The sequence below is a fragment of the Oncorhynchus masou genome, chromosome 29 (assembly GCF_036934945.1).
Source record: "Oncorhynchus masou masou isolate Uvic2021 chromosome 29, UVic_Omas_1.1, whole genome shotgun sequence".
In the NCBI taxonomy this organism is placed as follows: Eukaryota; Metazoa; Chordata; class Actinopteri; order Salmoniformes; family Salmonidae; genus Oncorhynchus; species Oncorhynchus masou.
This window is the reverse complement of record NC_088240.1, coordinates 98,244,254-98,260,709: the sequence shown is the minus strand read 5'-3', so window position 1 is coordinate 98,260,709 and position 16,456 is coordinate 98,244,254. Positions and strand designations below refer to the sequence as shown.

The following is a 16,456-nucleotide window of genomic DNA, read 5'->3' as shown; positions in this document are numbered from 1 at the left end:
TCTCCTGGTCTCTACAGGAGGAGGGCTGGCCACCCTACACACCCAGTATCTCTCCTGGTCTCTACAGGAGGAGGGCTGGCCACCCTACACACCCAGTATCTCTCCTGGTCTCTACAGGAGAGGGCTGGCCACCCTACACACCCAGTATCTCTCCTGGTCTCTACAGGAGAAGGGCTGGCCACCCTACACACCCAGTATCTCTCCTGGTCTCTACAGGAGAAGGGCTGGCCACCCTACACACCCAGTATCTCTCCTGGTCTCTACAGGAGGAGGGCTGGCCACCCTGCACACCCAGTATCTCTCCTGGTCTCTACAGGAGAAGGGCTGGCCACCCTACACACCCAGTATCTCTCCTGGTCTCTACAGGAGGAGGGCTGGCCACCCTACACACCCAGTATCTCTCCTGGTCTCTACAGGAGAAGGGCTGGCCACCCTACACACCCAGTATCTCTCCTGGTCTCTACAGGAGAAGGGCTGGCCACCCTACACACCCAGTATCTCTCCTGGTCTCTACAGGAGAAGGGCTGGCCACCCTACACACCCAGTATCTCTCCTGGTCTCTACAGGAGGAGGGCTGGCCACCCTGCACACCCAGTATCTCTCCTGGTCTCTACAGGAGAAGGGCTGGCCACCCTACACACCCAGTATCTCTCCTGGTCTCTACAGGAGAAGGGCTGGCCACCCTGCACACCCAGTATCTCTCCTGGTCTCTACAGGAGAAGGGCTGGCCACCCTACACACCCAGTATCTCACCTGGTCTCTCCTGGCCACCCAATTAGATTATTCTAAGAATATTGTTTTACTTTGTCAGAATTTCATGGTCACTATTGAATAGAGGACGAGTGCTTGAGAGACGATTTTACAAGCAGAGTCTGCTGCATTGGTTTCATCAACGGTGCACCCTGTAACAACTGCATCCTGGCCATGTGTGGTTCCACAGGAGAGCTGGTGGAAAGTTATTTTAGTATGTGGGACATTATGTGAATATATGCGAATAGTTACATAGTTAACTAGCCAACTCAAAACATTGTGTAGATTAGCTGGTTATCTAGTGTCTCTCTCTCTCTCTATGTCCCACTGCCACACACCCAGGTGATGCACACCATGCTGACCAAAAATTTGCTAGAAACAGGCAAATAACTCCCTAGCAACTATTAAATCAACAAATGTGCAAACAGGGCTCGCTTTGATCTCAAAAACACATCTTGCAACTAGATGACTGAAAGTCCCCTCGTGCCGATCAATGCAGGCCGACAGAAATGCTACTCCGATGCGCTCTGCAGAGATTGGGAGGACAGTGAGCAAAACATTGCATCCAGAGTAGCCTAATTGTTTGATATTGTGATTTTTGTTTTACAACAAAAATCTATAATTTGCTTGTACAACTATTTGTTTCACTTGCCCCCAAGCAAGCTGACAAGCGTATATATCGAGCCCTGAAACCCAAAAAATCATATGCCCTGCTCCAACCCCAGCATCTCTAATTAGTCAGAAACCGTAGCCTTCCCCGAGGTGGAACATTAGGAAACTGGAGTGGATTTGTGCAACTAACACATATAGGTGATCTCCTGGAGGAAGTCCAGGATCAATCAATGACACATCAGGTCAAATTCTTTTGTTGTGTCTTTAACAAAGGGGAGCGGCCCCAGGGGCTGGTCAATAGACTACAGAATGACTTTTCACTGAACAGCAGGTTGGATTGTGTGTGTGTGTGTGTGTGTGTGTGTGTGTGTGTGTGTGTGTGTGTGTGTGTGTGTGTGTGTGTGTGTGTGTGTGTGTGTGTGTGTGTGTGTGTGTGTGTGTGTGTGCGTGTGCGTGTGTGTGTGTGTGTGTGTGTGTGTGATAGATGTCCTCATTGTTTAATCCAAGATGTCTGACAGGCTTTGTCAGACAACACTGACCTTCCTTACAGACAGACGGGGTAAATAGTCCCTAAAACTCTCTAAGCCGGGTCCCACAACTGTTGGTGCTGTCTTACCAACTCAATGTTGTCAATGGCAATAGGAGTTGTCAAGATTCATTCATTCAGTTGTATGGTGGTGTTTAACTTCATTCAAGATCAAATAAACCCCTTTTTCAAAACATGTCTTCTGTGGTCCAGTGTGTTTAGCCAACTCTTCCATGTGTTCATTCATTATCATTACCCTGGGTTCATTCATTATCATTACCTTGTGTTCATTCATTATCAGTACCCTATGTGCATTCATTGTCATTACCTTGTGTTCATTCAATATTAATACCCTGTGTTCATTCATTATCATTACCTTGTGTTCATTTATTATCATTACCTTGGGTGCATTCAATATTATTTGAACATTTGAACATCTTGGCCATGTTCTGTTATCATTACCATGGGTGCATTCATTAGGATTACCCCCATATGCTCTCGTTATCTAATTCCCTTTCTTTTCATTATCAGGACCATGGGTTCATTCATTACCATTACCCAGGACTACATGACATGATGACTCCTTGATGTCCCCAGTCCACCTGGGTTCATTCATTATCAGTTACCCTGGATTCATTCATTATCGTTACCATGCTGTTAATTCAAGAACATTTGAACATCTTGGCTTCATTCATTATCATTACCCTGTGTTCATTCATTATCATTACCCTGGCTTCATTCATTATCATTAGCCTGGGTTCCTTCAGGTTTCTTCCTAGGTTTTGGCCTTTCATTATGGGTGCATTTTTCATAACCACCGTGCATCTACACCTGCATTGCTTGCTGTTTGGGTTTTTAGGCTGGGTTTCTTATCATTACCTTTGAGATCATCATTATCATTACCCTGGAGGGCTATTCATAATTAAATTTGATTCATTTGATTTATTACCCTGGGTTCATTCATTATCATTACCCTGGATTCATTCATTATCATTACCCTGTGTTCATTCATTATTATAACCCTGGCTTCATTCATTATCATTGCCATGTGTTCATTCATTATCATTACCCTGGCTTCATTCATTATCATTACCTTGGGTTTATTCATTACTATAACCCTGGTTCATTCATTATCATTACCATGGGTTCATTCATTATCATTACCCTGGGTCATTCATTATTATAACCCTGGATTCATTCATTAGCATTACCTGGGTTCATTCATTATCATTACCATGGGTTCATTCATTATCATTACCCTGTGATTCATTCATTATCATTACCCTGTGTTCATTCATTATCATTACTCTGGGTTCATTCATTATCATTACCCCGTTTAACATGCTCCTAACCAATTGTGCTATTTTGTGTGGTTTTGTTACAGTGTTTGTAACATTCTGTACATAATGTTTCTGCTACCCTCTTTTGTGACTGAAAATTCATTCTGGATATCAGAGCAGTGATTACTCACCTCAAACTGGACAAAGATTTTTTCTTTAATGAGTCCGAAACACAAAGGATATACTGGTTCACCGAGACCAGGCCCAAAATCCCTGTCATTCACATGAAGAAAATACGGAAATACAGGGGGCGGAGATTGGGGTGCCTTGTGAGAATTAGTCAGCGACTGGGTTCCCTGCCTCTACCAACCGTTCTATTGGCCAACGTGCAATCACTGGAGAATAAACTGGATGATTTCAGTTCGAGACTATCCTACCAACGAGCATTAATTAAAAACTGTAATATCTTATGTTTCACACAGTTGCTGAACAACGACATGGAACAACATTTGAGTTTTCTGTGCATCGGCAGGACAGAACAGCTACGTCTGGGAAGACGAGTGTGGGGGTGTCTGTCTATTTGCCAAAAACAGCTGTTGTGCGATGTCTAATATTAAGGAAGTCTCAAAGTATTGCTCGCCTGAAGTAGAGTAACTCATGATAAGCTGTAGACCACACTATCTATCAAGAGAGTTTTCATCTATATTTTTCTGAGCCGTCTATTTACCACCACAAACCGATGCTGGCACTAAGAGCGCACTCAACGAGCTGTAGAAGGCCATAAGCAAACAAGAAAATGCTCATCCAGGTGCGGTGCCCCTAGTGGCCGGGGACTTTAACGCAGGCAAACTTGACCTAATTTCTACCAGCATGTCACATGTGCAACCAGAGGAAAAAAACCTCTAAACCAGTTTTATTCCACACACAGAGATGCATACAAAGCTCTCCCTCGCCCTCCATTTGGCAAATCTGACCATAATTCTACCCTCCAGATTCCTGCTTTCAAGCAAAAACTAAAGCAGGAAGTACCAGTGACTCGCTCAATATGGAAGTGGTCATATGATGCGGATGCTACGCTACAGGATTGCTTTTCTAGCGCAGACTTGAATGTTTCGGGATTCATCCAATGGCATTGAGGAGTATACCATCTCAGTCACTGGCTTCATCAATGAGTGCATCAATGACTTCGTCCCCACAGTGACCGTACGTACTTATCCCAACCAGAAGTCATGGATGACAGGCAACATCCGCACCGGGCTACAGGCTAGAGCTGCCGCTTTCATGGAGCAGGACAGTAATCTTGACGCTTATAAGAAATCCCAAACTATCAAACAGGCAAAGCGTCAATACGTCAATAATAAGATTGAATCCTACTACACCGGCTCTGACGCTCGTCACATGTGGCAGGGCTTGCAAACTATTAAGGACTACAAAGGGTAACTCAGTCACGAGCTGCCCCGTGACGCAAGCCTACCAGACGAGCTAAAAGCCTTTCATGCTCGCTTCGAGGCAAGCAACGCTGAAGCATGCATGAGAGCACCAGCTGTTCTGGACAACTGTGTGATCACGCAAGACCGTTAAACAACAGGTCAACATTCACAAGCCTCAGGGCCGGACGGATTACCAGGACGTGTACTCAGAGCATGCGCAGACCAACTGCCAAGTGTCTTCACTGACATTTTCAACCTCTCCCTGACTGAGTCTGTAATACCTAATGTTTCAAGCAGACCACCATAGTCCCTGTGCCCAAGAGCACTAAGGTAACCTGTCTAAATGACTACGCCCGTAGCACTCACGTTGGTAGCCATGAAGCACTTTGAAAGCACTTTGACCTATGTGGGAAGGCTGTTCACTGACTACAGCTCAGCGTTCAACATCATAGTGCCCACAAAGCTCATCACTAAGCTAAGGACCCTTGGACTAAACACCTTCCTCTGAAACTGGAGCCTGGACTTCCTCCCGGGCAACCCCCAGGTGGTAAGGGTAGGCAACAACACACCTGCCACGCTAATCCTCAACAAGGGGGCCCCTCAGGAGTGCGTCCTTAGTCCCCTGCTATACTCCCTGTTCACCCACGACTGCGTGGCCAAGCATGACTCCAACGCCATCATAAAGTTTGCTGACAACACAACATTGGTAGGCCTGATCACCTTCAACGATGAGACAGACTATATGGAGAAGGTCTGCCAGGACAACAACCTCTCCCTCAATGTGAGCAAGACAAAGGATCTGATCGTGGACAAGAGGAAATGGAGGGATGGACACACCCCCATTCACATCAACGGGGCTGTAGTGGAGCAGGTCGAGAGTTTCAAGTTCTTTGGTGGCCATATCTCCAACAAACTATCCTGGTCCAAACACACCAAGACAGTTGTGAAGACAACATATTTTCCCCCTAGGAGACTGAAAAGATTTGGCATGGGTCCTCAGATCCTCAAGAAGATTTATACAGCTGCACCATCAAAAGCATCCGGCCATAAGGTGCTACAGAAGGTAGTGTGTATGGCCCAGTACATCACTGGGGCCCAGCTTTCCGTCATCCAGGACCTATATACGAGGCATTGTCAGAGGAAGGCCCCAAAAAATTGTCAAAAACTCCTGTCACCTAAGTCATAGATGGTTCTCTTTGCCACCACGCTGCAAGCTATGCCTGAGCACCAAGTATAGGTCTCCTTAACAGCTTCTATTCCCAAGCCATAAGACTGCTGAACAACTAATCACCCCGACTATTTACATTGACACTCCCCCCCTTTGTTTTTACAATGCTGCTACTCGCTGTTTATTATCTATGCATAGTCACTGTACTCTTACCTACATGTACCAATTACCTCAACTAACCTGTACCCCCGCACATTGACCTGGTACCGGTACACCCTGTATATAGCCTCCACATTGACTCAGTACCGGTACCCCCTGTATATAGCCTCCACATTGACTCTGTACCGGTACCCCCTGTATATAGCCTCCACATTGACTCTGTACCGGTATCCCCTGTATATAGCCTCCACATTGACTCTGTACCGGTACCCCCTGTATATAGCCTCCACATTGACTCTGTACCGGTACCCCCTGTATATAGTCTCCACATTGACTCTGTACCGGTACCCCCTGTATATAGTCTCCACATTGACTCGGTACCAGTACCCCCTGTATATAGCCTCCACATTGACTCTGTACCGTAACACCCTGTATATAGCCTCCACATTGACTCTGTACCGTAACACCCTGTATATAGCCTCCACATTGACTCTGTACCGGTACCCCCTGTATATAGTCTCCACATTGACTCGGTACCAGTACCCCCTGTATATAGCCTCCACATTGACTCTGTACCGTAACACCCTGTATATAGTCTCCACATTGACTCGGTACCAGTACCCCCTGTATATAGCCTCCACATTGACTCTGTACCGTAACACCCTGTATATAGCCTCCACATTGACTCTGTGCCGTAACACCCTGTATATAGTCTCCACATTGACTCGGTACCAGTACCCCCTGTATATAGCCTCCACATTGACTCTGTACCGTAACACCCTGTATATAGCCTCCACATTGACTCTGTACCGGTACCCCCTGTATACAGCCTCACTACTGTTATTTTATTGTGTTATTTTTTTAAACTTGAGTTTATATGGTAATATTTTCTTAACTCTATTTCTTGAACTGCATTGTTGGTTAAAAGGGTCTGTAAGTCCGCATTTCACCGGTCGACACCTTTTGCATTCGGAACACTTGACAAGAATATTTGATCTGATTTGATCACTAGAATGGTTGGTAAGGAATAGAAGACCGAGCAGCAGAGAAATAGAAGACTTGTCCACAGCCCATACAGCATGGAACCAGACTGATACAGCCCATACAGCATGTAACCAGACTGATACAACATGGAACCAGACTGATATCAGCCCATACAGCATGGAACCAGACTGATACAGCCCATACAGCATGGAACCAGACTGATACAACATGGAACCAGACTGATATCAGCCCATACAGCATGGAACCAGACTGATACAGCCCATACAGCATGGAACCAGACTGATGAATCCCATACAGCATGGAACCAGACTGATACAGCATGGAACCAGACTGATACAGCCCATACAACATGGAACCAGACTGATTCAGCCCATACAGCATGGAACCAGACTGATACAGCATGGAACCAGACTGATACAGCATGGAACCAGACTGATACAGCATGGAACCAGACTGATACAGCCCATACAACATGGAACCAGACTGATTCAGCCCATACAGCATGGAACCAGACTGATACAGCATGGAATCAGACTGATACAGCCCATACAGCATGGGACCAGACTGATACAACATGGGACCAGAATGATACAGCCCATACAGCTTGGAACCAGACTGATACAACATGGAACCAGACTGATGCAGCCCATACAGCATGGGACCAGACTGATGCAGCCCATACAGCATGGGACCAGACTGATACAGCCCATACAGCATGGGACCAGACTGATACAGCCCATACAGTATGGGACCAGACTGATACAGCCCATACAGTATGGGACCAGACTGATACAGCCCAAAAACATGGGACCAGACTGATACAGCATGGTACCAGACTGATACAGCCCATACAGAATGGTACCAGACTGATACAGCATGGAACCAGACTGATACAGCCCATACAGCATGGGACCAGACTGATACAGCATGGAACCAGACTGATACAGCCCATACAGAATGGGACCAGACTGATACAGCCCATACAGCATGGGACCAGACTGATACAGCCCATACAGCATGGGACCAGACTGATAGAGCCCATACAGCATGGAACCAGACTGATACAGCCCATACAGCATGGGACCAGACTGATACAGCCCATACAGCATGGGACCAGACTGATACAGCCCATACAGCATGGAACCAGACTGATACAGCCCATACAGCATTGGACCAGACTGATACAGCATGGGACCAGACTGATACAGCCCATACAGAATGGGACCAGACTGATACAGCCCATACAGCATTGGACCAGACTGATACAGCATGGGACCAGACTGATACAGCCCATACAGAATGGGACCAGACTGATACAGCCCATACAGAATGGGACCAGACTGATACAGCCCATACAGCATTGGACCAGACTGATACAGCATGGGACCAGACTGATACTGAATGGGACCAGACTGATACAGAGCTTCTACTATTCTGAACTATATACAGTATAATGCGTACATCAACTAAAGGCATAGAGAGATGATTAGAAATCTTACCTGGTTCACTCTGGTATAAAACTCTATAGCCGTCAACATTCCCCTTTGGTTCTTTCCAGGACACATGTAATTTGCTCGTACCCAGCACTTTAAAACGTAATCTTCTGGGAGCTGGAACTGAAACAGAACAACAATAGACCCATCATTAATGACTCATTCAGTTACAGTTTGGGTATTGATGATTAATATGTTGAATACAGACTTTGTCCCAAATAGCACCCTATTCTCTATTTAGTGCACTACTTTTGACCAGGGCCCATAGGACTCTGATTGAAGGTAGTGGACCATAGACGGAGTATGGTAAGATTTGGGAGGCAGATACAATCCCCAGCAGGTGCCACTACGGTACTACACATCAGCCAGGTTAATCACACACAGACATTGAACAGACGTCCACAAAGACAACCCATTCTGGTATAACACAGTAACATATGGGAAAACATATTGGATAACATATTGTTGTAGACTAACATATTGGAAAACATATTGGATAACATATTGTTGTAGTATAGCATATTGTTGTCCAATAGCATATTGTTGTAGAATAACATATTGTTGTAGAATAGCATATTGGATAACATATTGTTGTAGAATAGCATATTGTTGTCCAATAGCATATTGTTGTAGAATAGCATATTGTTGTAGAATAGCATATTGTTGTAGAATAGCATATTGTTGTAGAATAGCATATTGGATAACATATTGTTGTAGAATAGCATATTGTTGTCCAATAGCATATTGTTGTAGGCATATTGTTGTAGAATAGCATATTGTTGTAGAATAGCATATTGTTGTAGAATAGCATATTGTTGTAGAATAGCATATTGTTGTCCAATAGCATATTGTTGTAGAATAGCATATTGTTGTAGAATAGCATATTGTTGTCCAATAGCATATTGTTGTAGAATAGCATATTGTTGTAGAATAGTATATTGTTGTCCAATAGCATATTGTTGTAGAATAGCATATTGTTGTAGAATAGCATATTGTTGTAGAATAGCATATTGTTGTAGAATAGCATATTGTTGTAGAATAGCATATTGTTGTAGAATAGCATATTGAACCTGTAGAATAGCATATTGTTGTCCAATAGCATATTGTTGTAGAATAGCATATTGTTGTAGAATAGCATATTGTTGTCCAATAGCATATTGTTGTAGAATAGCATATTGTTGTAGAATAGTATATAGTTGTCCAATAACATATTGTTGTACAATAGCATATTGTTGTAGAATAGCATATTGTTGTAGAATAGCATATTGTTGTAGAATAGCATATTGTTGTCCAATAGCATATTGTTGTCCAATAGCATATTGTTGTAGAATAGCATATTGTTGTCCAATAGCATATTGTTGTAGAATAGCATATTGTTGTAGAATAGTATATAGTTGTCCAATAACATATTGTTGTCCAATAGCATATTGTTGTAGAATAGCATATTGTTGTAGAATAGCATATTGTTGTAGAATAGTATATTGTTGTCCAATAGCATATTGTTGTAGAATAGTATATTGTTGTCCAATAGCATATTGTTGTAGAATAGCATATTGTTGTAGAATAGCATATTGTTGTCTAATAGCATATTGTTGTCCAATAGCATATTGTTGTCCAATAGCATATTGTTGTAGAATAGCATATTGTTGTAGAATAGCATATTGTTGTAGAATAGCATATTGTTGTAGAATAGCATATTGTTGTAGAATAGCATATTGTTGTCCAATAGCATATTGTTGTAGAATAGCATATTGTTGTAGAATAGCATATTGTTGTCCAATAGCATATTGTTGTCCAATAGCATATTGTTGTCCAATAGCATAGTGTTGTCCAATAGCATATTGTTGTCCAATAGCATATTGTTGTAGAATAGCATATTGTTGTAGAATAGCATATTGTTGTAGAATAGCATATTGTTGTCCAATAGCATATTGTTGTAGAATAGCATATTGTTGTAGAATAGCATATTGTTGTAGAATAGCATATTGTTGTAGAATAGCATATTGTTGTAGAATAGCATATTGTTGTAGAATAGCATATTGTTGTAGAATAGCATATTGTTGTAGAATAGCATATTGTTGTAGAATAGCATATTGTTGTAGAATAGCATATTGTTGTAGAATAGCATATTGTTGTAGAATAGCATATTGTTGTAGAATAGCATATTGTTGTAGAATAGCATATTGTTGTCCAATAATATATTGTTGTCCAATAGCATATTGTTGTAGAATAGTATATTGTTGTCCAATAGCATATTGTTGTCCAATAGCATATTGTTGTAGAATAGCATATTGTTGTAGAATAGCATATTGTTGTAGAATAGCATATTGTTGTACAATAATATATTGTTGTCCAATAGCATATTGTTGTAGAATAGCATATTGTTGTAGAATAGCATATTGTTCTAGAATAGCATATTGTTGTAGAATAGCATATTGTTGTAGAATAGCATATTGTTGTCCAATAGCATATTGTTGTAGAATAGCATATTGTTGTAGAATAGCATATTGTTGTAGAATAGCATATTGTTGTCCAATAGCATATTGTTGTAGAATAGCATATTGTTGTAGAATAGCATATTGTTGTAGAATAGCATATTGTTGTCCAATAATATATTGTTGTCCAATAGCATATTGTTGTAGAATAGTATATTGTTGTCCAATAGCATATTGTTGTAGAATAGCATATTGTTGTAGAATAGCATATTGTTGTAGAATAGCATATTGTTGTAGAATAGCATATTGTTGTAGAATAGCATATTGTTGTAGAATAGCATATTGTTGTAGAATAGCATATTGTTGTCCAATAGCATATTGTTGTAGAATAGCATATTGTTGTAGAATAGCATATTGTTGTCCAATAGCCCAATAGAATAGTATATAGTTGTCCAATAACATATTGTTGTACAATAGCATATTGTTGTAGAATAGCATATTGTTGTAGAATAGCATATAGCATATTGTTGTCCAATAGCATATTGTTGTCCAATAGCATATTGTTGTCCAATAGCATATTGTTGTAGAATAGCATATTGTTGTAGAATAGCATATTGTTGTAGAATAGCATATTGTTGTCCAATAGCATATTGTTGTAGAATAGTATATTGTTGTCCAATAGCATATTGTTGTAGAATATTGTTGTCCAATAGCATATTGTTGTAGAATAGCATATTGTTGTCTAATAGCATATTGTTGTCCAATAGCATATTGTTGTCCAATAGCATATTGTTGTAGAATAGCATATTGTTGTAGAATAGCATATTGTTGTAGAATAGCATATTGTTGTAGAATAGCATATTGTTGTAGAATAGCATATTGTTGTCCAATAGCATATTGTTGTAGAATAGCATATTGTTGTAGAATAGCATATTGTTGTCCAATAGCATATTGTTGTCCAATAGCATATTGTTGTCCAATAGCATAGTGTTGTCCAATAGCATATTGTTGTCCAATAGCATATTGTTGTAGAATAGCATATTGTTGTAGAATAGCATATTGTTGTAGAATAGCATATTGTTGTCCAATAGCATATTGTTGTAGAATAGCATATTGTTGTAGAATAGCATATTGTTGTAGAATAGCATATTGTTGTAGAATAGCATATTGTTGTAGAATAGCATATTGTTGTAGAATAGCATATTGTTGTAGAATAGCATATTGTTGTAGAATAGCATATTGTTGTAGAATAGCATATTGTTGTAGAATAGCATATTGTTGTAGAATAGCATATTGTTGTAGAATAGCATATTGTTGTAGAATAGCATATTGTTGTCCAATAATATATTGTTGTCCAATAGCATATTGTTGTAGAATAGTATATTGTTGTCCAATAGCATATTGTTGTCCAATAGCATATTGTTGTAGAATAGCATATTGTTGTAGAATAGCATATTGTTGTAGAATAGCATATTGTTGTACAATAATATATTGTTGTCCAATAGCATATTGTTGTAGAATAGCATATTGTTGTAGAATAGCATATTGTTCTAGAATAGCATATTGTTGTAGAATAGCATATTGTTGTAGAATAGCATATTGTTGTCCAATAGCATATTGTTGTAGAATAGCATATTGTTGTAGAATAGCATATTGTTGTAGAATAGCATATTGTTGTCCAATAGCATATTGTTGTAGAATAGCATATTGTTGTAGAATAGCATATTGTTGTAGAATAGCATATTGTTGTCCAATAATATATTGTTGTCCAATAGCATATTGTTGTAGAATAGTATATTGTTGTCCAATAGCATATTGTTGTCCAATAGCATATTGTTATAGAATAGCATATTGTTGTAGAATAGCATATTGTTGTAGAATAGCATATTGTTGTACAATAATATATTGTTGTCCAATAGCATATTGTTGTAGAATAGCATATTGTTGTAGAATAGCATATTGTTCTAGAATAGCATATTGTTGTAGAATAGCATATTGTTGTAGAATAGCATATTGTTGTCCAATAGCATATTGTTGTAGAATAGCATATTGTTCTAGAATAGCATATTGTTGTAGAATAGCATATTGTTGTAGAATAGCATATTGTTGTAGAATAGCATATTGTTGTACAATAATATATTGTTGTCCAATAGCATATTGTTGTAGAATAGCATATTGTTGTAGAATAGCATATTGTTGTAGAATAGCATATTGTTGTCCAATAGCATATTGTTGTAGAATAGCATATTGTTGTAGAATAGCATATTGTTGTAGAATAGCATATTGTTGTAGAATAGCATATTGTTGTAGAATAGCATATTGTTGTACAATAATATATTGTTGTCCAATAGCATATTGTTGTAGAATAGCATATTGTTGTAGAATAGTATATTGTTGTAGAATAGCATATTGTTGTAGAATAGCATATTGTTGTCCAATAGCATATTGTTGTAGAATAGCATATTGTTGTAGAATAGCATATTGTTGTAGAAATAGCATATTGTTGTCCAATAGCATATTGTTGTCCAATAGCATATTGTTGTCCAATAGCATATTGTTGTAGAATAGCATATTGTTGTCCAATAGCATATTGTTGTCCAATAGCATATTGTTGTAGAATAGCATATTGTTGTCCAATAGCATATTGTTGTAGAATTGCATGTTGCAAAACAAACCGTTATTGACAAAGAGGGTTCTTAAATGTCAGTCATATTGTCTTACTTTTTGAGACACCATTTTTTAACTGATAAGGATGGAGGGGGGAGGGGAGGGGGCATTTTTATAGCCTGAAATCCCAACTGATAAACTTTGTTTCATGTAAAATCATTGTGAAACAGAGCAAATCAGATGGGATTCCAGGCTAGCGTTTCTAAGTCGATGACGGCATCGACATTTCCTCTCAAAAAGACAGGTGCTGCAGACTGTTAAGAGTCGGTAAATGTTTGATCTCTCAGTTGATGGAGAATCAATCAGCTTCACCTGCCGTCCCGATGGAAAGAACAGTCAGTGGAAGACATTCTCTTAGGATTACGTGAGCGCAGCTAGGCTATAGCTGGATATTCATGCTATCTGCCGTTTCTATACGCAGGCTGCTATGAGGAAGAGAATGTGACTTTGTTTTTTTTACATGAAGCTGCTCTTACTTTTTCGTACCATGTAACAGCATGGTGTTTCTTGTAGCCAATAAGAACAACCAAATGTAAAGTGGTATTCTTTTTTCCCCCAGCTATGGACAGACGACATTCCAGTAGTATGGTGAAATACTACGATCTGAGATTGACGCAAAACTATTTATGAGGTTGTTGCATAGCACTTTCACCATTTACTTCTACAGTCTATGTTAGTTGAACTACAAACTAGTCACCAGAACCACACTACTACATTGCCACCGTTTGAGTTGCGAAGACAATGAGAAGTTGAGAAGACAATGAGAAGTTGAGAAGATGAGAATAGAATGAGAAGATGAGAAGACAATGAGAAGATGATAAGACAATGAGAAGATGATAAGACAATGAGAAGATGATAAGACAATGAGCAGTTGAGAAGACAATGAGAAGATGAGAAGACAATGAGAAGTTAAGACAATGAGAAGTTGAGAAGACAATGAGAAGACAATGAGAAGTTAAGACACTGAGAAGTTGAGAAGACACTGAGAAGTTGAGAAGACAAGGCTCAATGCCCAGGCCAACAAACACAGTGGTGTTTGTTCCTCCCTGCAAGTAGAAGAATGGGTACCAATGTAATCTTTACATGCCTATAAATCTATCAATATACGACAGTATCTACCATATAGGGACTTGAAGCTGTTTATTAGGAAGAATATGGGCATGTAAAGTTATATACAATCTGGTATAAACTTTAAATAAATGATGAAGGATAAAGGGAAACTTTTAGGTTAGAGAAATAGATATATATGATCACTAACCTGATAGGAACTCATCTAGGAGTTGTTTCAGTGTTCAGTAAATATCTCCTATAAACCTGATGGGAACTCATCTGGGGGTTGTTTCTGTGTTCAGTAAATATCTCCTATAAACCTGATACGAACTCATCTGGGGGTTGTTTCAGTGTTCAGTAAATATCTCATATAAACCTGATGGGAACTCATCTGGAGGTTGTTTCTGTGTTCAGTAAATATCTCCTATAAACCTGATAGGAACTCATGTGGGGGTTGTTTCTGTGTTCAGTAAATATCTCCTATAAACCTGATAGGAACTCATCTGGAGGTTGTTTCAGTGTTCAGTAAATATCTCCTATAAACCTGATAGGAACTCATCTGGGGGTTGTTTCTGTGTTCAGTAAATATCTCCTAAATATCTCCTATAAACCTGATGGGAACTCATCTGGAGGTTGTTTCTGTGTTCAGTAAATATCTCCTATAAACCTGATAGGAACTCATCTGAGGGTTGTTTCTGTGTTGAGTAAATACAGTGTATTCAGACCCCTTGACACTTTTCCACATGTTGTTACGTTACAGCTTTACTCTAAAATGGACTACATAGTTTTTGTTCCTCATCAATCTACACACAATACCCCATAATGACAAAGCGAAAACAGGTTTTTAGAATTTTTTTGCAAATGTATACATAACGAAATTATAATAGGGCCTCCCGGGTGGCGCAGTGGTAAGGGTACTGCATCACAGTGTTAGCTGTGCCACCAGAGACTCAGTGGTCTAAGGGTACTGCATCACAGTGTTAGCTGTGCCACCAGAGACTCAGTGGTCTAAGGGTACTGCATCACAGTGTGAGCTGTGCCACCAGAGACTCAGTGGTCTAAGGGTACTGCATCACAGTGTTAGCTGTGCCACCAGAGACTCAGTGGTCTAAGGGTACTGCATCACAGTGTGAGCTGTGTCACCAGAGACTCAGTGGTCTAAGGGTACTGCATCACAGTGTTAGCTGTGCCACCAGAGACTCAGTGGTCTAAGGGTACTGCACCACAGTGTGAGCTGTGTCACCAGAGACTCAGTGGTCTAAGGGTACTGCATCACAGTGTTAGCTGTGCCACCAGAGACTCAGTGGTCGAAGGGTACTGCATCACAGTGTGAGCTGTGCCACCAGAATCAGTGGTCTAAGGGTACTGCATCACAGTGTTAGCTGTGCCACCAGAGACTCAGTGGTCTAAGGTACTGCATCACAGTGTTAGCTGTGCCACCAGAGACTCAGTGGTCTAAGGGTACTGCATCACAGTGTTAGCTGCTTGCCACCTGAGACACAGTGGTCTAAGGTACTGCATCACAGTGTTAGCTGTGCCACCAGAGACTCAGTGGTCTAAGGGTACTGCATCACAGTGTTAGCTGTGCCACCAGAGACTCAGTGGTCTAAGGGTACTGCATCACAGTGTGAGCTGTGCCACCAGAGACTCAGTGGTCTAAGGGTACTGCATCACAGTGTGAGCTGTGTCACCAGAGACACAGTGGTCTAAGGGTACTGCATCACAGTGTGAGTTGTGCCACCAGAGACTCAGTGGTCTAAGGTACTGCATCACAGTGTTAGCTGTGCCACCAGAGACTCAGTGGTCTAAGGGTACTGCATCACAGTGTTAGCTGTGCCACCAGAGACTCAGTGGTCTAAGGGTACTGCATCACAGTGTTAG

General features: G+C 40.6%; 1 protein-coding gene across 1 annotated transcript in view; it reads right to left on the bottom strand.

The window, feature by feature from the left end:
- The window catches only part of LOC135519860 (collagen alpha-1(XIV) chain-like), a 55,186-nt gene that overhangs the window by 14,670 nt on the left and 24,060 nt on the right, over window positions 1–16,456 (bottom strand). The window contains exon 3 of the mRNA XM_064945067.1: window positions 8,430–8,546. Coding sequence (XP_064801139.1) covers window positions 8,430–8,546 — 117 coding nt within the window. The remainder of the gene's footprint in view (window positions 1–8,429; window positions 8,547–16,456) is intronic.